Source organism: Micromys minutus (assembly GCF_963924665.1).
Source record: "Micromys minutus genome assembly, chromosome: 1".
NCBI lineage: Eukaryota > Metazoa > Chordata > Mammalia > Rodentia > Muridae > Micromys > Micromys minutus.
The window spans coordinates 145169419-145193394 of NC_137969.1; the positions used below are offsets into that span (position 1 = coordinate 145169419).

General features: G+C 39.5%; 1 protein-coding gene and 1 pseudogene across 3 annotated transcripts in view; one reads left to right on the forward strand and one right to left on the reverse strand.

Annotated features, from left to right (window-relative positions):
- The window catches only part of USO1 (USO1 vesicle transport factor), a 62113-nt gene that overhangs the window by 6226 nt on the left and 31911 nt on the right, over positions 1-23976 (forward strand). For both annotated transcript variants that reach the window (XM_080930381.1, XM_080930380.1), the window contains exons 2-7: positions 7610-7696; positions 8002-8066; positions 13619-13695; positions 22160-22260; positions 22647-22749; positions 22887-22942. In XM_080930381.1, coding sequence (XP_080786507.1) covers positions 7610-7696; positions 8002-8066; positions 13619-13695; positions 22160-22260; positions 22647-22749; positions 22887-22942 — 489 coding nt within the window. The remainder of the gene's footprint in view (positions 1-7609; positions 7697-8001; positions 8067-13618; positions 13696-22159; positions 22261-22646; positions 22750-22886; positions 22943-23976) is intronic.
- LOC308436634 (peptidyl-prolyl cis-trans isomerase FKBP2-like) lies at positions 11795-12299 on the reverse strand (annotated as a pseudogene). The gene has a single exon. The product of its transcript is annotated as a peptidyl-prolyl cis-trans isomerase FKBP2-like (transcript).

Consider the following 23976-nt stretch of genomic DNA (forward strand, 5'->3'; position numbering starts at 1 on the left):
AAAAGACTGACTTTTGCTTTTCCCTTGTCTTTAAAGTTACAGAGCTGCATTGGAAACAAATCTTTGTCCTTGCTTGTAGTTGATTGATTAGCAGTGACATGTTTATTTTATTAATGCATTATGAGTTAATGTAGGTTCACATGAATTGTTTCAATCCTACTGAAAAGAGTCTTCCTTGAGAGTTCTTTTTTAGGAAGGTACAGCCACGTTTTAAACTCTCAAAAAGCAAGGATAGACCATTATGGGGAGTTGGTAGTAGGTGAACAAAGCCCTCTTAATTATTGAACACAGAGGGCTTTTTAAGAAATACTTTTAATATATTACTTATTTAGCTTTGTATGTATGAGAATATTTGTTCAGGGAGGCTAAAAGAGGGTATCAGGTCCCCTGAAAGTGGAGGTACAAATGTTTGTGAGTCACGATGTAGGTCCTGGGACCTCAAAGAGCAACAGGTGCTCTACTAACGTGAGTCATCTCTGCCCCTTGGACAGCTAGAGATCTCACTGTTGTTCTCTCCATCATTTTTTATGCCTGTTAAACTCCTGTGAGGATCAGAAACTCCTGCAGTGATGTCACTGTCTTACAAACTTAAGTTCATCTTCATCCTACTTTTGTGTGGCCCTAATCCCCTCTTTGTCTTTTGATAGTTTTTTGTCTTCTGTTTTTTGTTTTTTTAACTATTTTATTATGGGCCATGGACAAGCAACTGGGTCAGTTCTCTTTCTCTCTCTGGCTTAGAGGTCAGACCCAAGCCATCAGGCTTTGAGGGTTTGCTGTCCCACTCCCATCTATTCCCGTTGTTTTTTGGGGGCTCTCCTTTGTGCATTAATAAGTGACATTATTAGTTTCCCATGTTAGTTTTAGTAAGCACACCATCCAGTCACAGTTCTGTGTATATCTAATTTGCCTGTTGTTCGAAGGGCTCTTTATTTCATGTTTTACTTGCTGATGGCAATTAACACAAAGGCATTCTGATAGCCACCCATGTGGATTATGGTGACTCAAATATTCTGTTGATGAGACTTTTATTTTGGGGATTTCATGGTGATTCAAATGCTTTATTGATGAGACTTTTTTTTTTTTTTTTTTTTTTTTTTGGCTCTATTTTTGAGATAGATCCTAGGCTGTAGCCCAGGCTGGTCTTGACTCATAAACCTCCTGCCTCAGCATCCTGGGTAGCTGGGATTACAGATGTGTGTCACCACATCTTGGTTGTGTGTCTGTGTTTTCATGTACAACCAATACCAGTAAGCATTAAGTTCTTTTTGGCTATCCTCTGCATTTATAATTCTCTTTCCAAAGGTGAACATGTTACTAATTAAGTATAAATCTGGTTTAAATTTTACTCAAAAAGTTTTTCCCTTCAGAACTCTTTTTTGGTAGTATTGTCTTTGTATAGTGTTTTGTTATTTTGTGTGAGGGTCACAAACCTTCATTCAAGGTGGGCACATCAGTGAAGCAGGCAGGGCAGAAGAGAGCCTAGAAGCCTGAGATGAAGCCATGGGGACCTATCCAGGATGTCACAGGCACTCAGCAACATTTGAAGTGTCCTGAGTATAGGCCCTGGGGAGCCAGTTTTAGGTAGTGGGCAAACTTTGCTTTTCTCTCACCCCACTGAGCCATGTTCTGTGTTTCTTAGTTACTGTGCCTATGCCTTTGTCTCTAAAAGGTGGCTGTAGAATGGTGACAGTCTCATCCGGACATCATAAAGATTAAATACATTTTGGGAATTTCAAGGTTTCTCTGTGTAGCCATGACTTTCCTGGAACTTGCTCTGTAGTCCAGGCTGGCCTCTGACTCCCAAGTGCTGGGGTTAAATGTATGGGTCACCACAGCCTGGCTAAATAAATTTTAAAATAGGAAGCACTTTAAAATCCATCTTTCATGTGGTAAATGCTGCATTTGCCATATGTCTGCACTGAGTAGTTAAGGGTTCTATTGCTACAATGAACACCATGACCAAAGCAAGCCTGGAGGAAAGGGTTTATTTGGCTTACAATTCCACATCTAGTCCATCACCACAGGAAGTCAGAGCAGGAACCCAAGCAGGGCAGGAACCTAGAGATGGAAGCTGATGCAGAGGCCATGAATGGGTCCTGGTTACTTGCTTGCTCCTGTGGCTTGCTCAGCCTACTTTTTTATAGAAGCCAGGACGACAGTGGGCTGGGTCCTCCATCAATCACTAATTAAGAAAATGCTTGCCTACAACCCAGTCTTATGGAGGCATTTTCTTAATTGAGGTGCCTTCCTCTCAAATAACTTTAGTTTGTGTCAACTTGGTGTAAAACTATCCATCATACTCTGTTTTACCAATACTAATACAGATTGGCATATAATCCCTCAAGTTGGGATTTAGCTTAGATGTTGGTTAGTATTGTTATTCTACTGATACAGTTAATACTAGTGGGTCTCCACATGGTGGAAAGAGAGGACTGACTCTTGCAAGTTGTTCTCTGGCTAACACTTGCACATTCAGTAGCAGTAAATAAAATGTGGGCCCGGAGAGGTAACTCAGTGGCTAAGAGTATTTGTTTCTCTTACAGTGAACCTGGGATGGTTCCCACCACCCACACAGTAGCTCAGAACTCTTCACTTTGAGGAGTCCAATAGAGGATTCTGGCCTCTGAGGGCACCAAGCATATACATAATACATAATACATGCAGGTAAAACACTCTAGCACATAAAATAAAGGCATAGTGAGTGGTTTTAAAATGTATTTGTTCTGGACCAGTGAGATATTTGCCACTAAGCCTGATTGTCTGAGTTCAATTCCCAAGACCTGAATGAGGGAATGAGAACTACTTCCTACAAATTGTTCTCTGATTTCCACGTGCACACCATAGCACGTGCATGCAAATGTACACACACACACACACACACACACACACACACAAATAAATAAAATAATTTAAAACTGTTACATTGCATAAACATGGTGCACCATCAAGCTAGTGTTTTCAAGAAAAGATAGAAATATAGACTTCCATATGAAATTTTTTAATTTTCAAAAGCTAACAACATTTCATGTGCAAGTCAGATAACTTTCAAATACTAAGTATGCTATTATTCCTTAGGTTAAAATAGAATATTTTTCTTGTATTCAAATTTTAAATGTTAAGTATCTAAGAGTGCATCTTGTTTAGATCCTTCTACATTGTAGATAAGGAAGTGTACTCAGAACTGTACTTAAGGTACATCCTTATCAGTTCCCTAATTTGCAATTTCACTAGGACATATTTGCAGCCCCTAAATCAATACCTGCCGTGCATTCCTGCTCAGGTGAGGGCAGTGCAGAGCAGTGAAGCCGACTCCCAGTTTCCACATCCAGCTGAGGTTGAGGAGAACCACCTAACCCTGTCTCTACTTTTCAGTGTAAACAAAGTCTCTCTGAATTACGTAATATTACATTTTTTGCATGTTTGTATTTGTTGTGACAGCCCCCAGTTGTGCTTTTCCTAGGCACAGGAAGGAGAGAGAACATCTTTAGAAAACTGAGTTATAGGATTCCGTTCAGGATGAAGGGCAGTTGGCCTTGAGTTCATTATCCATGAATAAGGATACTCATTAAATGAGGCGTCTTTAAAGAGAAATATACATAAAATAAAGGGGTTATTTTTGGTTTGAGAGACTTTAGTTTCAATTTTTCTTTCAAACAAGGTCTCACTATTTAACCGAGGTTCACCCGCCTTTCCTTCTGAGTCCTAGGATTAAGATGTGTCCTACACCTGGCTAAAAACAGGTGTAAAAATCAGTTCTATTGATTGGCATGACAAAAATCTGACTATCAGCTTACAGGAAGCTAACCTTGTGTTTCCCTTCAGAAGAGTACGTAAGGGCCCACGAGTTTTGTGTCCATGGTGACTTGCTGGACTATAACTAACACAGCAGCAACAGTTGTACGGGTAAAGCAGAGGAATAGTAGGAATAAAGTAGAGGAATAGACGTGGTGAGTCTTAGAGCAAATGTGCTAAAATAAAAGCAGGACCTTACATAGAGATTTCTTTGTTTTTTTTTGTTTTTTTTTTTTTTTTTCTTTTTTTTCCTCTTAGGTTATTGAAAAGGTTATTGGAACAAAAATAAGTTTTGGAATAATAAAAATCAATGTATAGTCTACAATTGACTTATTTCATTTCTCATCACCGAAAATAACCTTTTTTTCCTTATATATATTATATACAAAGGGTTATAGTTTCAAAAAGAAACAATTACTTTGAGATTTGCTTTTTAAAATATGTAATAGTAGTACTGAAGATTTTTTAAATCACCAATTAGTAAAAATGATGGTTTGCCAAAAACATTTTACAAAATATTTTTTCAAGACCAGGTTTTGTGTGTGAGAGTGTGTGTGTGTGTGTGTGTGTGTGAGAGAGAGAGAGAGAGAGAGAGAGAGAGAGAGAGAGAGAGAGGAGTGTATGTGTGTGTGTCCTTGCACTAAGGATTGAATCTACCTGCTAAGGATGTGCTTTCCAAGAGTTTAGGTTTTAGGTTTGTTAACTGTAAAATGAGTTTATTATTTGAGGGCATTGGTTCAGCTGTTGTCGGGAGAGCTAGTAGACAGATTTAAAGGAGAAAGAAGTTTCTCTTAGTCTAGTAATAGTTCAAGCTGGTAGGCAGCAGGGGACTTTGCTCCTTAGACCCATGAGTGGTACTTGCTGTCACTAACAGCACTATACTAATTTGAACTAGTGAAGATTGTTTAGTACCATCAAGTTCATATTCCAGGCTGAGACAAGTTGGAAGAGGAGTGAGGAACACAAAGTTCCATTTAAGAACATGACCTTGGAGTTATCTTTTGGTCAGAATGTGGTCACACTTGATGCCATGTTTTCAGGGAGTCTTAGAAAGTGTTCTGTGTGGACAGTCTTTATACACAGACTTATCATAACTGAAAGGACATGCATCTGAGCACAGTTACATAGCAGCGAGAAACACTGGGAATGATAGTCTAAGATGACAAGTTCTAGATAGAAATAAAGCAATTTAATGCTACAGAAATGAAAAGTGTAGGCCTGTGTTTGAACAAAAACAGACCTTGTAGGATTTGGGCATAGGCAATACATTTTGTTTCGTTTGGCTGTAGTTGTCTGTAGAGAGTTGCTGCGCCACTTTTCCTTCCAGGAACATCACTAAGGCACCTCAGGCACCCTGAGTATTGTCAGAGGTGACATGCTTTCCAACAGCAAAAGTAGGAATTGCATAGCTGTGTGCTCAAATACGAGCTTGCTCGGGTCTCAAGTAACACAGAAACAGAACAAACACTCCCAAACACTGGTGTTATGAACATGGTAGCTATATTTTAAGGTAGAAGTGATTTCTAAGTGTGAGTAGCTAGAATGAATAAGAAGATACACTTGGCTTGGAGAACCATGCTTATGTGAAGTGTAGAGAAGTGCCCTGAGTCCTGGCTCCTACGAACCCCCGCACACTGCAGGGCACTTAGGAATTAGAGAAAGTGTGATCTGCAGGGAACAGGAATAGAATTTGGAAAACACTGTATTTAAATACTATTCAGACACAAAAAGTGTAATGATACACTGAAACCTCGTTTATGGAATTGTCAAAGTAACTTATTAAGGAGTCCACAGCAAGTTTTGTTTGTTTTGTTTTGTTTTTTGAAATAGGATCTCACTGTATAGCCCAGAACATTCTATGTAGATCAGCTGGCACCAAACTCATGAAGATCTTTTCCTGTGTCTACTTTTCAAGTACTGGGATTAAAGACATGAGCCACCACACCTGGTCTTATTATCAATTTTTAATAAAATATTAAGCTAAAAAAAAGTCGTTTTAAGACTATTTCTTTATCAGATGTTTTCACCAAGTCTAGACCTTAACCATTTTTATTCTCTGAACTGTGTCTTAAATAATAAAAGTAGTGAGTTCTCTTAATATACATCTGAAAATTCTTTTATTATTTGAAGGTTACAGGGTTTGTCTGTTCTGCTTTCTTCTAACAGATCTGTAGCCCTTCAATATAAATTTTTTTAAAGTATTTGGGTTTTAGATGGGATTTTTGTCATATTGAGAATCTAATTCTTCAGTACAATTTAAAAAATAGACATTTGCAGGTAGGCAGGATGGTTTCATTGGTAAAGACACTTGCCACCAGGCCTGAAGACCTGAGTTCAATTCCTCAGACCTACAGGGTGGAATAGAAACAAGAGTGGTTCTCTCTTCTCTCTCTTTTTTTTTAATTATTTTTTTTTTAAGATTTTATTTTATGAATGCGGGCACACTGTCGCTGTCCTCAGACACCCCAGAAGAGGGCTTCAGGTCTCATTACAGATGGTTGTGAGCCACCATGTGGTTGCTGGGAATTGAACTCAGGACCTCTGGAAGAGCAGTCCGTGCTCTTAACCACTGAGCCATCTCTCCAGCCCCAGTCAGTGCTCTTAACCACTGAGGAAACCTTCTTTTCCCTGTCTCTGTCCCTGTCCCTGTCCTCCCTCCTCCTTTCTCCCTCTCCCTTCCTGATTCTGTCATACACACACACACAGACACCCCTACCTATCTGGACACATGTACATCTACACACATGCACACATACTAAATAAATATAGTGATGTTTTCTGTTGCCCACTTTTATCGTGTGGTACTCTTTATGTCAGTACAGCTGATTCTTTTGAATAGAACTCTATGGCGTCCATCAAATATGTCTCAGTTCCTCATTTGGTGGACATTTACCCAACATCACTCTGTTGTATCTAATACTCTGATGTTAATTTTTAAGTTCAATTTGAATTTCAATTCAATTTCAATTTTAGTTCCTGTCAGTAATTTTAAAATAGAAATATCTGTCTTTAAAGATTTTGAGACACTTATAACTTTAAAATTGGAAGCTGGAAAGATGGTTTGGGAGTTAAGAGTACTTCTTCCAGAGGACCGAGGTTTGATTTCCAGCACCTATATGATGGCTCATGCTGTCTAACTCAAGTTCCAGTGGATGTGATGTCCACTTCTGGTCTCTGTGGGTGCCAGGTCAGCAAGTGGTGCTCAGACATGCATGGAGGCAGAACACTCATGATAGAATAAAAATTATATAAAATGAAACTTTTTAAAACTTAAAACATTTTATACACATCTTGAATTTCCTTAGCCCAGTGCATAGTTGTATTTTGAAGGTAGCAAGATGCATAAGTTGGACCATAACCTACCTGCCTAACCTGACTTCTCAGCTGAGTACCCTGGTAAGCAGTTACTGACCTCTGTCCTAAGTGTTTTCTCTAATTTCTCAACTGCTTTGACTTCATGAGTTGGCTTCTCATTTGCCTCTTCCCATTTCTCAAGTCTTTAATGGGGTAAAAAGATTTCTGTAATTCAATAATACTACCTAAATGAATAGAAACTGTCACTGTCTCAGACACACCAGAAGAGGGCATCAGATCCCATTAAGGATGGTTGTGAGTCACCATGTGGTGGCTGGAAATTGGACTCAGGACCTCTGGAAGAACAGTCAGTGCTCTAACCACTGAGCCATCTCTCCAGCCCAAACAACCACTTCTTCAATATCCCATTTGCTGATTTTTCTTCAAAATTAAATGGTAAAATTTGTGAGTGCAAGATTGCTTCTTTCTTTTCTTATAATGCTGTTTTATTTTTCATTGGTAGATTCAGAAGCTCTGTGACCGTGTAGCTTCATCTACTTTACTGGATGACCGAAGAAATGCTGTGCGTGCTCTTAAATCACTATCTAAGGTTTGTAACACTAAAAACTGCTTCTGTGAGAAATCCCTTGCTTCCCTATATGGGTGTTTTGTCTGTATGTGCACACTTGCATGCATTGTGCTTGCACAGGCCAGAAGAAGCAGTGGAGTTACAGACAGTCGTGAGCTGCTTTGTGGTTGTTGGGAATTGAACTCAGGACGTCTGGAAGAGCAGCCGGTACTCCTAACCGCCGAGCCGTCTCTCCAGCCAAATTACTGTTTTGTTTTGTGTTTTGGTTGTTTCTGGTTTTTTGGTCGGCCATTGGTTTCTGTAGTAACACTTTCTTTTCTATGCAGAAATACCGCTTGGAAGTGGGAATCCAAGCCATGGAACATCTTATTCATGTTTTACAAACAGATCGGTAAGTTTCACATATTGATTTTCCTTTCCAGCTTTTTGTGTTTTATTTCGTGTTAGAGTAATCGTCATTGTTCCAGAAGATGGTAACATAAGTCTACAGAGCATTTTTTGTTCTTAGTTATTACTGGATACAAACCAGTGTGCCAAGCGTTAGTTTGGACATATAAATGGAATAGAGAACCAGACTCGGTAGTGCACACATGTAATCAAAGCACTTGAAAAGTGAGCCAGGACTGTCAGTGTTTAAAGGTTCTCAGTGCTGTGTGTTTGTCCATCCGTCCGTCTGTTTCTGAGGCAGGGTTTCTTATGTTGCTTTGGCTGTCCTAGAACTTACTCTGTAGGCAAGGCTGGCCTCAAACTCACAGAGACGTGCCTTCCTCTACCACCTGGCTAAGGTCATCTTTGGCTTCTGAGCAAGTTCTAGGGTCATCTTATCTTGGAAAAAAAGTGGTGATGATGTAACTTAATTGAAATGACTTAATATTTTGATTTGTATTAGGTAAATGTATATATAACAAAAAATACGTTACAGTATGTAGGTAAGTTGACCTTTCCCCTTAGGATCCTAAATGCACAAATGAGAGTCTGATGCTAAATTTGGGGTGTCTTTAGAGAGAAGGATCTCAGCCTGTTTTTAACTTGGTCTGTTTTGTCTTTGGTTTTATCTGTATTTTTTTGTTTTAATCACCTGTTCATAGATAGTTTTTCTGTCTTGCCTCTGATAAAATATGTCAAGCTTTAGTTGCTTGTCACACATTTCTGTTCCGCTGAGATCACATATAGACCTCAAATTCAGAATCGGGGTGGGGAGACAAGTGTTTCTGTACAAGCACAAGGGCCTGGCACCCAGATAAAAGCTCAGCATGCAGCTTGCTACAGGAAGGAAACAGGTAGAGATCAGGAGCTCAGCTGGTCCTAGTCCTCCTGCTCCTGACCCGTCTTTGCCCTTGCCCACTTTAACTATCTTTTCTTTGGAATTTATCCCAATCAATAGTATCCTTCCATTGAGTCATAAACTAGAAGATTTCTGCTGAATTCATCCCTCTAGGCAAAAGACAAACAGTGCTCATATTTTCAGCCCTCTTGCCTTCATTCTGTCACTCAGTATGTCCATCGCCTGGGTCATTTTTCTGGCTTTCGCTGTTATATGAAAAAGTACTTTAAATTTTAGTGACCAAAGATGTAGTTTATTGCATCACAGTTTCAGTGCTAGGGTTGAGGGGTGGCTTAGGTCAGGAAACCTAAGAGGCTTGAGTCAGCTAAAAGCTTGACTAGTGCTGGACGGTCTGACTGTGAGGTGACTCAGTCCTGTGTGCTAGTTAGAGGCGTCAGCATCTTGCTGTCTTTAAGCCTGCTTGAGCACCCTGTGATCTGAAGGAGCAAGGACCAAGCCAGTAGACTCTTAAATATCAGTCATCAGACATGCCTCAATTTAAGGGGTGGCTCACTAGGTTCCCCCTCTGAGAGCTATATCAGAGAGCTTTAGGCATTATCTGAAACTACCACTACCTTTAAACTTTTTTTGTTTTGTTTTGTTTTTGTTTTGTTTTTTGTCTCTGATCTCTTTTTAATTTGCCTCGTTTGTGTATTTCAGTAGTCCAGTGTACTATAAAATCCAAAATCAGACTTGTGTATTTCAGTAGTTCAGTGTATTATAAAGTCCAAAATCAGACTTCTTGTTTTTTTGTCATCTATTCTGAGACAGGATTTTTCTATGTAACTCTGGCTGTCTTGTACCTTGCTCTATAGACCAGGCTAGCCCCAAATCCAGAGATCTGCCTGCCTCTACCTTCTAAGTGCTAAGCTTATAGGCATATGTCACATGCCAAAATCAGATTTCTTATGCAAAGAAAATAAGCTTTTTAAAGATCTAGGCAGCACCTTCCCATGTATTTCATATCCACTTTTGAGTATAGTCCAGCACCTCCTAGTTAGTGCTTGCCTTTTCTTCCTCAGTGTAGCCTGCAGTAACTACTCTTCAAACAGCTTCTGTGTGTAATCTAGAGTAGGTAGAGCAATAACCACCAGATCCCTGCATTCCTTATTGGCCAAACATGGGGACGTCACCTTACATAGTTCAAGGAACTTTGCTATATGTAATTATGCTACAGGATGAGAGGAAATTATACAGATTGTCTAGGTGGACCCAGCGTGACTACCTGGGTCCTTAAAGGCAGGATAGGGAAGTGAAAAAAGGAGGCCCCAAATTTTAACATGAGACATACTTGACCCACTGTTGTTGACTTCTGGAAGGCCCAAAGAATGATAGGGTAGTATGATAAGTATTTTGTATTTTCCTTCCTATCTCCCTCTCTCTTTTCTTTTTTTAAGATTTTATTTATGTATTTGAGCACATTGTTGCTTTCCTCAGACAAACTAGAAGGAGCATCAGTTCCATTGCAGTGGTTGTGAGCCACCATGTGTTTGTTGAGAATTGGACTCAGGACCTCTGGAAGACCAGTGCAGTGTTATTAACCACTGAACCATCTCCCTTCCCCTCCCTCCCTTCCTTTCCCCTCCCTTCCTTTCCCTTCCCCTCCCTCCCTTCCCCTCTCCTCCCCTCTCTTCCCTCCCTTCCCCTCTCCTCCCCTCTCTTCCCTCCCTTCCCCTCTCTTCCCCTCTCTTCCCCTCACTTCTCCTTCCTTCCCTTCCTTTGCCTCCCCTCCCCTCCCCTTCCCTTCCCTCCTTGTTTGTTTTTAGTTTATTGGTTTGGTTTTTTGTTTTGTTTTATTTTGATTTTTGAGACAGGGCTTCTCTCTATAGCCTTAGAACTCACTGTAGACGAGGTTGGCTTCAAGCTCAGAGATCCGCCTGCTTCTGCCTCCTTCCTGTTCCACCTCTACCTGGCCATTTTGAACTTTTCAAGTACAAATCTTTTTAGGAAATCCTGTTCCAAGTATTTTATTTATTCTTATCAGTAGAATTATTTAAATAAAATTGTTTTCTTTCTAATCATTTGATTTTGTAAGTTGAGCTGTATTTTATACTCAGTTTGCTCACCAGCTCCAGCAGTCTCAGTGTCTAAGATACACTCTACCTCTCAAAGACATCAGCTGATCTTGGCAGAAGCAGTGCAGGCATAACTAGGCACAACCCTCGCATCAAGGATGGACACCGTCACTCGGTAGGAGGACAGGGTCCCAAATGTAGGCATAAATGACCAAGATCCCCCAAGTCCCCACTGTTAGGAGTCCCACAAGAACACCTTTAAGGACTATGTCCAGGACCTGCCTCAGACCTACGCAGGTTCCATGTTTGTTGCTTCAATCTTTATGAGCCTTGCTTAGTTGATTCTGTGGGCCATGTTCTCATGGTGTCCTTGACCCCTCTGTTTCCTACTGTATGGACTGAAATGACCCGTGCAGCTGTTTGATTTGGGTGCTGGCATTCAGACTCAAGCTTTTGTGCTTAAGTAGGAAGTGTTCTTCTGACTGAGCTGTCTCCTCAGCACCAGTTTGCCTGTGTATGTTTGTAGCTGCAGCTTCTAGTTCAGTGTTGAATGAAGGTACAAGGGGTACTACTGTTGCCTTTCTCACCTGAGAGGGAGAACATTCCCCTTCACAGGTGCTGCAGTGACAGGAGCTTTGTGTCATGTTGAAACCCTTAAGATTAACTGCAGGCCCTATCCGAATGTCCTGCCCCTGAGTTGTGATTTCTTGTGGGTGTCTTGATTGTGTTAAAGAAGGTCTCTGATAGTTTGGGTTTCTCAATCATTTCTTTTTTTGGGGGGGGGGTTTAAAGGATTTTTGTTTGTTTTGTTTTAAACAGTCTGACAGGGGCCTCCTACCCCTCAGCAGCCCGCTGCTACAGTTCTGAACGTCTCTCAATCTTGAGCAGCTCCACCTCAAACACCAGGGTTGCTCCACCTGGGATCTTTGGGGGGGGCTCCCCGCTCTCCATACCCTAGTTCGGATGGGATCACCAGCTTCCGCTTTTCCCCTTCACACATCCCCAGCAGCCCCTGGTCCCAGCTCTTGATGACCTGGCCAGTGCCAAGGGAGAAGACAAAGGGCTGGTTTTGTGGTAGGCTGCTGTCAAACTCCGTCCCATCTTCTAGCTTTCCCGTGTAGTGCATGTGTAAGACATCTCCCTTTCTAGACTTGATGGGACAATGATCCAATCTGCAACTTCCGTTTGCCTTCGGCCCCCGTGGCTGTGGCCAGGGCACTCAGGCAAATGGACAGTATTGTCAGGATCCAGCTCAGCCTCATGTCTCTGTAGGCACAGGCCACCCCACCCCCAACCAAAAAAACTCCTCGACGCGCCCCCGGATCTCAATCATTTCTTATAAGACCTGTTTCAAAATTTCCAGAAACAAAACTGAATAATTTGTGTAAAAGCCCACTTGACTCAGTCTCCCATGCTCTGACAGCCCCTGGGGTTGTCGACCTTGTTTTCGTTGTCCTTACAGTATGCTGACTCTGGGACCATTATGACATTGCTGTTTCTCTGGATGCTCTGTCATCCTCCATGAGAGGGAAAATCAGATAGGTTTTGAAATCTGTCAGCAAGTACAAGATTGTGTGTTTCTTGATTATATAAATTGCACATTTTTACCACAAGAATTTCTTGAGAAAATGAAATATAGAAAAGGTAAACTACCTGCACACACACACTCTGTGTGTGTGTGTGTGTGTGTGTGTGTGTGTGTGTGTGTATACATGAACATATAGTTACTGACTCTTCTGTTTGCTAGTTTTAAAGTTTGGCTTATTTTTATAAATATATAATGTTTAAAAAGCATACATGCACACATACACATAAATAATACATATATATGTTTTGCTACATAGAATAAATTCTTCCTTATTTTTAAACTTTTTATTTTATTGTTTGTGAATGTGGGTGTTTGGTCTGCATGAATCTGTGCACCATGGGCACACTTGGTAACCATGGAAGTCAGAAGAGCATCAGATCCCCTGGGACTGGAATTACAGATAATTGAGAGCTACCATATGGGTACTGAGAATTAAAAACAGCCAGAGTGACTTTAACTGCTAAGCGATCTCTTCAGCCCCTTGTCTTTCCATTTTTTAATTTAGTTTTTTCTACTTGATACTTTATTAGTATTTAATTATGATTGCTATTATATTTTCTTTTAAAAATATTTTATTGCTGTCTTATGTGTTCTATTTTTTAATTAGACAGTCAAGTGCAGTCTTAATTTTTATAATTCTAAATAAATCTTTGCATAGTCTCTTATTTTAATTTAATTTATTATTGTTATTGTTAGGATGATGATTAGGATGAGGAGGAAGAGGAGGAGGGAGCAGGAGTAGGAGGAGGAAGAGGAGGAGGATAAAGGTCTCATTCTGTAGCCACACCTGGTCTGAAACTCACTGAATAGTCCAGGCTAGTCTGGAACTCATAGCCAGCCACCCTCCTTCTGGCTTATGAATGAGCTGCTTCCTGGTTTTACTAATATTTTCTTAGATTAAGTTTCTAGGAAAAAATGAATACCTTATTGGTCTTAGGAAAGAACTGCTTAAAAATGTCCATAACAGTTTAAACTCTAGCCAGCAGTGTGTAAGTATAATACATTCTGTTTTCCAGTTCGGATTCTGAAATAATAGCATATGCTTTGGACACACTCTATAATATAATATCTAATGATGAAGAAGAAGAAGTGGGTAAGTTTCCAGTTACCTTACTATATTTCTCTATAGACATTAGCTAGGTTATGCCAATTTTGCCTTGAGGTTGAGTTAATTTTATAAACTTGCTCATTGTGTGGTGTTTTCCTAAGTTGCTCTCTGAATTGACACGGTAAAGAGCTATTTTATTTACTCCTGAGTGGTGTCTCTAGGATGGTTGCTCAGCATGTGGTCTGGACTAGTCTAAGTTCAGTCCCCTCCCTCTGTAGACACACCCACATGCTTCACCTATAGTCTTTCTTTTTACACTTTTACTTTTTAATGAACTTACGAGGCATTATATATCCTGACCTTTTCAAATGAAGTGTGTTTTAGTAGATTCTCCTTCACCCTTACTCACTAACCCCAGATCTTCTGTCTGTCTCTGTTTCTGTGTCTCTCCCTCCTTCCCTCCCCCCTTTTTTTCTTTTCTTTCTTTCTTTCTTTCTTTTTTTTTTTTTTTTTTTTTTTTTCTGGTTTTTGGTTTTTGTTAGGTGGCTCTGGCTGTCCTAGAACTAACTGTAGACTAGGCTGTACCCAGAAGATCCTTCCTTCTTACACTTTCCCTCTGGGCTGTAATCAGGCAGTGTAGGTATTAGGCAGTGCTGAGTGTCTTTGTATGTGTTACTACCCATATGCCAGGGAAGGGAGTTAGGGGATGTGTCTTCTAATATGTAGGCCTTGGGGGTGGAGGGTAAGACCAGGTTAATATATAAAGAGCAACAATTTGTAAAATTTATGGAGTTTTTTTCTGTTGTCAATATGAAGACATTCATATATGATATAAATAGTGGAGATGTATTTGAAATGCGCTCTTCCTTTGTTTTGTCCTCCTTTCCTTTTCATGTCAGCACACTTGGATACTTAGAGAAAGCGAGGCAGCTTGCCCTTTACTTTGTTACTTGGTGAAAGGCTTGATTGAATGTCTGAGCCTTTGTTGTATATCCTGTAAAGAGATGCTCAGTAACATTGCACAGTGCCGTTGAGAATATTCCACATAGCCAACTGCTACTTACAGTAAGACATCAGTGAGGTTTCCCTTACTTGACAGAAAAGAGCAGACTTGCTTGTGTTTTGTAATTTTGACTTATGCCAACCTACAACAGAATAGAAATTGTAAATAAGTATTGACCTTGCACATATTGTATTAAGTTAAGCGGAAAAGTGTGTGCATGTTAACCCCACAGACTCCCATAGATTTGAATATATGTTTTCTTAAGATTTTATAGCTTTGTGATATCTCACTTAGAAGTTTATTAATTTCTAAGGGGTAAATGTATTTAGTAAACATAATTTATTATTCACGGAAAAAAGAACTTAAACATGTAGCCAAGAATATGCTTGAAGAGAAAGATATTTACTTCTCCTGGCTGTTTTTCAGATGAAGAAATTAAAAACACACCTTTTTGTTGTTGTTTGAGCTAGGATCTCTCTACGTCACCCTGGCTATCCTGGAATTTGCTTTGTAGACCAGGTTGACTTCAAATGCAGATTTACCTGCCTCTGCCTCCCAAGTTCTGGGAATAAAGGCATGCCAAACCATGCCCATCCACACAACACACTTATTTAAAAATGGTTTTAAAACTTTTGCTTCTTATATCTTAGGCAGTTGGAGTGCAGTCTTGTGTGTATTTGGGATTTTTATGTCTTATTTACTTGCATATTTGAGACAGGGTTTCACTGAGTAGTTCAGGCATGAACTCAGCACATAGCCCAAGCTGGCCTTGCAGCCCAGTCTGTGTCCTTTGGCTCCCTGGGTACCAGGATTATAGGCAGGTGCCAGGAGCCTACCTCTTCTCTTTATTTCTAATTCATCATTCAAAAGGCTTTTGATAACATAGGAAAACAGCTTTTGAATAAGAATAAATGGTAATAGAATAATTTTTCTAGGGTCTTTTTCTTCTGAAACTTCAGTTAATGTGAATAAATGTTTAAAAACTAGATACTTAAAAATGTGTTCTTGAGTTGTATTATCAGTATCTTGTTAAATGCTTCATCATGAGGTGATTTTCCAGTGATCCAAAAACTACTTAAGAGTTTCTTCCTTTTGGAATGTTTTATACCCCTTTAGTGATAAATGTCTGATAGTCTTAAATATATAGCATGTATATTTAATACATAGCCAAGTGTGGTGGACAAGCCTCACCTGTCTGACCTAGTGACAGAATCTCATTTTCTGAGCTGTGCTGCTTGTTTGGCCGGTTCCTGTGCTCACACAGATACTGAATGCTCTGTCACCTACTTTCTATTTATTTATTTTTGTCCACCTTTTCAGATGATGTTGAAGGTAAAAGTTTGCATTTTCATATTCATGATGCTGTAGACATAGACCTGGTAATGTAAAAGGACACTGTCAAATGCTGTTTCTACTGGCTGCTAAAAAGGCTGACACTGCTTTCATTACAGTGTCAGAATCTGTAATTAAAAAGCAATACTTAATTTGTTATCCACACCATGAAGCTATTTTAGTGTAACTTTTAATAAAATCAAAATTCTTCTGGTAGCTCCATTTATTCAAATTTGTTTTGTGTATAATTCTTGGAAAACAAAATTTTAATTATAAGTAAAACTTGCATATGTATATATATGTATGAATACATACCTATTCATGAGTGAGCTGGAAAGCTCTCAGTTCAGAGAATACATATATATTGATGTTGTCCCTTTAAAGTGCCATGAACACTGCTGTGCCTCAGTCACTGACTGTTTACACTGACTTCTGTTTATACTTATCCTCTGGCAGTTTCCTTAACTTCTGGTAACTTGAAACAGTATTTCTTTTCTTCATAATTAAAATAACCAAGTTTCCTTTTATTTTGTTTAATATTTTTAAATGCTTTTTAGAATGAATGAAATATTATCTAAAGTAGATTTAAAATAAGAGTTGCCACTTGCTTGAGTTGAGAACAGCCACAGCCCTGACTTTTATCGGACTGTTTCTTTGAGATGTTACAGATCAAGAACTGTTGTTTCTGTAATTGTTCTCTAGTATTTGTGTAGAGCCTTAAAGAGTGCAGAGTCCTCTCATGTCCAGTACCTTACCTCATCCTCATGCAGCCTTGGAGGTAATGTTGCTTCTCTTTCCTCAGAGTCAAATACCTGAGGCTGGACGTTGTCCCTTGTGCTGTGACCTAGTTAACGGAAGAGCAGTGTTCTCTCGTGCTGCACTTCCTTGCTTTACACCCTCCGTAGATTTTCCAATTGAGTAAATTGTGGCAAATACTACTTTCTAACTAGAACTTATGAATTACATAACTTACATAACTGGTTGGTAGAAAGTTCAGATAAGCATTTAAAACAGGCATAAGTGCTTCACTGTTGAGTCACAGTTGTAAAGATCACTCTGTGTATTTTAGTTGGAATAGCTCCTCTTCTCTTTCTGGGGGTAGTCGGGTACTTGGCTTTTGAGATAGAGCCCTGTAATGTGGTCCTTGCTGGAACTCATTTTGTAGACCAGCCTGGCCTAGAACATGCAGTCATTCTCCTGTTCTGCTCTTCTGTTTCAGGCTTGTCTTTGCTGTAACAATAGAGCACTTTTTTCCTACTTATAGTAGGGATCACTGATTTTTACAGATTCGAGAAAGTTACATAGAATACCTAAACTATGATTAAAGAGATCAACTCAGCTATGATATAAGTAAACCAAATCAACAAGATGGTTTCTCCCATGCTTTTGCCTATATGTATAATATATATTGTTTTGTTTTATTGAGGCAGCATCTTCTACATAGACCTGGCTGCCCTAGAACTCACAGATCTGCCTGCTTCTGCCTCTTATGCACCACCATGCCCAGCTAGATAAAATTTTCTTATGGGTGTAATTTTGATTTATGACTTTAAATATGATTAATATAATAGTTTTTAATAAGTTTATCTTACTATATTACTAAGAGCTTTGTGTACTATTACTTAGCTAGTTTGAAGGCACTGCATTAAAGCATAGAAGTGCTGGGACTAGAGAGATGGCTCAGTGGTTAAGAACACTGGTTGCTCTTCCAGAGGATTTCAGACTTCTTCTCAACCCTAAATGATGGCTTATAGCCTTCTGTAACTCTAGCCCCACGGGATCTTACATCCTCTTTTGGCCTTTGCAGGCACTGCACACATGTGGTGCTCACACATACATGCAGAGAAAATATCTATGCCCATGAAATAAAAATAAACCATTAAAATTTGGAAGTACACCTTAGGGCTGTGACTTTTTTAAATTGGTGGTTGCCTTGGTTGGTTTTGTCAAGTTGATGCAGTTCTAGACATAGCCAGGAAGAGTGAACTTAATTGAGAAAATGTCTCCACAAATTGGCCTAAGAGCAAGAATGTGAGTGACTGGTGTGATTCCTGCTTCTTGTGATTGCCACTGTAGGTGGTCCATCCCTTGGTAGGTAATCCTGGGGTATAAGAAAGCATAGCCTCTGCTTCAGTTCCTGTTTTCAGGTTTGTGTTAGTCAGGGTTTTTATTCCTGCACAAACATCATGATCAAGAAACAAGTTGGGGAGGAAAGGGTTTATTCAGCTTACACTTCCATATCGCTGTTCATCACCAGAGGAAGTCAGGACTGGAACCCAAGCAGGTCAGGAAGCAGGAGCTGATGCAGAGGCCATGGAGGGATGTCACTTACTAGCTTGCTTCCCCTGGCTTGCTTAGCCTACTTTCTTATAGAACCCAGGTCTACTAGCCCAGGGATGGCACCACCCACAATGGGCTGGGCCCTCCCCCCTTGATCACTAGTTGAGAAAATGCCTTACAGCTGGATCTCATGGAGGCATTTCCTCAACTGAGGCTTCTTTCTCTGTGATAATTCCAGCTTGTGTCAAATTGACACAAAACCAGCCAGTACAAGGTTCATTGGCTTATGTTCATGCTGGACTACAATTTTAAGATGAAATAAATTCTTTCCTTCTCAGTTACTTTGGTCATAGTAATTTATAAGGGCAGTAGAAACCCAGCTAGGACAAAAGTCTTAGATTATATCACACTAGCTCAATTCAAGATATAGAACCAAATTAATAATAAGTTACAATAATTTATATGCTATAGGTAACAGAAGAAATCTAGGGTATAAACTCTTTCATTATTTTATTGGATATTCTCTGTATTTACATTTCAGATGTTATTTCCTTTCCCCCCAGTCCCATCCCCCTTACCCCTCCACTTGCTTTCATGAAGGTATTCCCTCTCCCAGTCACCCTCTTTATCTCAGTGCCGTGGCATTCCCCTACACAGGGAAAACACACCTTCACTGAATCAAAGGCCTCCTCTCCCATTCTGACTCCTGTGAGGTGGAATCTCATGGTTGTTTTGATTTGCATTTCCCTGATGAGTAGGGATGTTGAGCATTTCTTTAGGTGCTTCACAGCCATTCAGTATTCCTTGGTTGAGAATTCTTTGTTTAGCTCTGTACCCCATTTTTAAATAGGATTATTTGATTTTCTGTAGTCTAATTTCTTGAATTCTTTGTATATATTGGATACTAGCCCTCTATCAGATGTAGGATTGGTAAAAATCTTTTTTCAATCTGTTGGCTGCTGTTTTGTCTTCTTGACAGTGTCCTTAGTCTTACAGAAGCTTTGCAGTTTCATGAGGTCCCATTTGTCAATTCTTGATCTTACAGCATAAGCCATTGGTGTTCTGTTTAGGAAAATTTCCCCTGTGCCTATGTGTTCTAAGCTCTTCCCCTTTCTCTTTTAATAGCTTCAGTGTACCTGGTTTTATGTGGAGGTGTTTGATCCACTTGCACTTGAGCTTTGTATAAGGAGATAAGAAAGGGTCTATTTGCATTTAAACTGTTTCTTGATAGATTATTCTCTTATTTTTGGTGCAACTATTGAATTAACCCTTCCTTTTTATTTGGCCTACATTCCTGAATGTGCACAGGGTTCTAAGACATGTCTTGTATTATAAAAATGTCTAAAGTAGATAAATAAAGAGGCCCTACAAATCCCCACGAGGACTGTAAGTGGGGAGAAGCTGCTCGGCTGTGTCAGACATACCCATCTCCAGGCTCTTGCTTCACCACAACATATTACCATGCTCCACTGAACTGTGTTCTGAAAAACTTACCAAGGCTAATACTGTACTAGTTATATTGTTAGTTATTCGTAATTACCTACATAGAAATATTTCAACATTAAAAAAGGTTACAGGCTAGAGCATGAGTTAAGAGCATTTGTTACTTTTGTGGAGGACCCAGATTTCGTTCCCAGTGCTCACATGACTGTTCACAACCATCCATTTCTCTAGTTTCAAGGTACACGTATGCATACATGCAGGCAAAGCACTCATACACGTAACTTAAAAGGTAAATAAGTATTTTTAAATGAACAAAAATCATTATACAGTGAATCTATCAAATTAGTACTTTCTTCCTTCTTTCTTTGACTAGTTTTTTTTTTTTTTATGTGTGTGGGTGTTTTGCCTTCATGTGTATCTATATATCACTTGCACCTGGTGTTTACAGAGGCCAGAAAAGAGTATAGGATGGCCTGGAATTGGAACTCAGAGACTTATGAGCCAATATGTACATGCTTGGAATTGATCTGAGAACCAGTGCTCTTAACCTTCCATTGAACCATCTCTGCAGCCCTCGTATGCAACACTTTACAGCCTTTTTTTTAATGGGTGGGCTTTGAGTTGCTTCCAGCTCAGGACTACTGACAATTGGTTAGGTCCACTTCTACCAACTCTTAATAAGTTAGGGTGTGTGCATGTTTTATTCTGCTACTATAGCAAACACCATAATCAAAAGCAACTTGGGGGTAAAGGGTTTTATTTGGCTTTTACTTCCAACTCAGACTATTCTTGAAGGAAGTCAGGGTAGGAAGTTGAAGCAGAAATCAGAGGAATCTGCCTTACAGGTTTATACACAGGCATATAGCCCAAGACGGCCTGCTCAGGGGATAGTACTAAGCACAGTGGGCTGAGCTCCCCTGTAACTGAGGCTACACTTTTACCAGTGACTCTCTTGAACTCTCTTCAGGAATTCCACCCTGTCATACAGTGCCAGGTCTCAGCTGCTCTCTGTGACACCCCCACCCCCATCTTTCACCTCTCTAGCCTTCAAAACCAGTATTATGAAGGCACCTTGCTGAGTTCTAGTATCAACTTGAAATGTAGGCTTGGCCCCCTTGGACCACAGGTTCTGTGTACTAACCCTAGGGAAATTCTCCTGTTATCCCAGTGAAGCACAGAGATTTCCGTTTAGTGAAGCAGGTCTCTTACCAATTGCAGCTGACTTTTCAGCCCTAGCCAGCTAATATCCCATTGCCCCAGTGAACCATGGTGGTCCTGATACCTGGTTAATCGTAGCTAGTTCTTCAGTCCCAAATGACCAGTACACAAAGGTTCCTTTGTCTTGGGGGAAATATATTTATTATATCAGAATGAATGTTTGCCTGCACGCTTATATGCCCACTGTATGCTTGCTTGATGTTCATGCAGGTGAGAAGAGGACATTGGATCCTCGAACTTGGGATCTGGAGTTATGTATAGTTGTTAAGCCACCGTCTGGGTGCTGGGAACCAAATAGAGGTCCTATACAACAGCAACAAGTGGTCTGCTGGCTTCTCTTGCCCCATATAGATTCTTAGTGCAAAATGTCACACATTCTGAACTGCCACACAGGCCTCCATTGTCTGTGTTTCTTTCAAGCTTCTACAAGACTGAATGTCTTGTTGAGTGTTGGATGCCTTTTCTAACCCAGAATTCTAGAGTTTTTTACAGTCCTTTAACAAAACCAGTCCAAGCCATAAAAGCCACATGGTTAGCTTTATTCTAGCACCCCACTCCTAGTATTAATTTTTGTTCCAGTTTCATTCAGTTACTGTGGCAAACTCAAGGCCATCATCTCACCTTAGCCACAGAGTGCAGGGACTGACTACAGGCACCACTGCCACTTAGGCCTATACCGTTTAAATCATTCTAATACATAACATTGTAAAGAAATTTAATGTTTAATTCTGCGTTTATTACCAAATACTTGTCGAGGTTCTATATGAAATCAATACTGGTTGATCTGAAGGTCATGGCTTAATTTTATAATCAAATTGGACTGACAAGTGCCAGTCAGCAGAGACTGCCTTTTGAGGTGCTAATTGGGGACACAGTTAGTGTGAAATGCAGTTCGCTCATAGACATTGCATAGTCTTGCAAGTTTCAGCAAGAGTTTGGTAGTGCTCGATGGGATGTGGCTAGTGTAACCACTACCACAGTCAAGACAGAATATCTGTTACCCTAAACAATTGCCCTGTCCTAATAAAAGTTTAACCTGAGGAAGTGTGATATCTAACTGACCTTGAAAGTGACTTTACAAATACAGTTTTCAATCTTAATTGCATTACTGATACTGCTATACTGTTGAATTGTTTATATTCCAGGAAAGTTACCATTTCTGTTTAACTCATCAGTGAGAGGATACTTTAACATAGCATCATGTTGAAGTACTTTGTTCTTTGAATATTACAGAAGAAAATTCTACAAGACAGAGTGAGGATCTGGGAAGCCAGTTTACAGAAATTTTCATTAAGCAGCCAGAAAATGTCACTCTCCTGTTATCTTTGTTGGAGGTAAATAGGGAATCTTGACATTTTGTCATGTTAATAAGGTACTTCCACTGCCTTTGTGGGTGTTACTGATGAGGTAATCTGTGCACACTTGATAAGGTAGTGAGAAGTGTGCATGTGAGGGATTCATATACTTGATATAGGAAATATGTGATCTATTAAAATAATATTTATCTTATTTCTAGTTTTACAAAATATTATTTTATCGTTATTAACATTTTAGTGAGTTTAATCAATTAACATTAACTTTTTATTTCTTAAAATTCATTTTTAAAGTTCACTGAAATTCTCCTTTTCTCTTGTAGTTTCTCATTGCACTATTAGTTGAAAACAGTGTTTTCCTTGAAAATAGCAATTATAGTTGCTAAACAGTTATTCTTCCGTTGCAGGAGTTTGATTTCCATGTTCGTTGGCCTGGCGTGAGACTCCTGACTTCTCTTTTGAAACAGTTAGGACCTCCAGTGCAGCAGATCATCCTAGTCAGTCCCATGGGTAAGCGACTCCTGGTGACTTTGAGTACAAAATGAGAGTCCCTGCCTCGAAGGGACTGAAGCAGTAACTTAATAAATTGTAAATCACTATTCGTGTTTTTGGTCTGCCTGTAATTTTCTCATGGTTGTGTGTTCTAGGTGTTTCAAGATTAATGGACTTACTGGCAGATTCCAGAGAAATTATACGTAATGATGTAAGTTTAATTTGGAAAGAAAAAAAGAACATGATGTTTATTTTCTCTCTTTGAAAATAAAATCTTTTTTTAACCTTTATGAGTTAAGAAAGGTCAGTTTCAGAAAGTTGGACTGTTGGCCAACTTTTAAACTTAAGTGTAAGGCATATTATTTGTCTTGTGCTTAGCAAGAATTTAGAGTTAGACAAACCATTCTGTTAATCAAAGTGACCACTTCTGTATGTTTAGACTTTTCTTCCATGGTCTTCTGAAATGCTGACATAGAATCTACCTCAGAAATGGTCTTTCCTCCAACAGTAAACATTCTGAGACATTAAATAGTGGAAGTTTACTATACGTTGCACATGGCTTCCTCATTCTTACTTCATTGAGTGTCTGCCCAGATGAGGTAGCTCTTTACTGCGGTGTCACTGTTCCGTGGTCATTCTCCCTTCTGATACTTACTGTGATCTTTGCTTATGATTTTGAACTTTGTAACAGGTTAATGCAAAGCAGAAACAGAATTAAGCCAAACCCTTGACTTGTGATCCATGTAATACGTATTTTAATTCAACATTTAAAACTTTGTTGTAGTGGAGCTAGAGATGGCTCTAAAGCTTGGAGTGCTTACTGCTCTTGGATAGGCTACAGGTCGGTTCCCAGCACCACACAGGAACTTACAACTGTCTCTTAACTCCAGTTCTAGGGCATTCAGCACCTCTTCTGATCTACGAAAGCACCAGCCTTGCACACAGTGCACATACATAGAATCAAAGAAGCACACATAAGATAACAATAAATTTAAAACTTGCAAATGATGTAGCAGCTATGGCAAAGTAATATTACAGATAGTAAATACTATAACAGACTTATAGAAATAAAGCTTTATTTGATATTTAAGTTATTTTACATTTGTTTGATTTTTGTTTGTTTTAAGATAGAATCTCACTCTGCAACCCAGGCTGGCCTAAAACCTGACCCCCCTCCTGAGTGCAAGCATTACAGACGAGCGTCTTTGTGCCTGCTTTACATGTTTGTCTGTTTAAGAGTTGTCT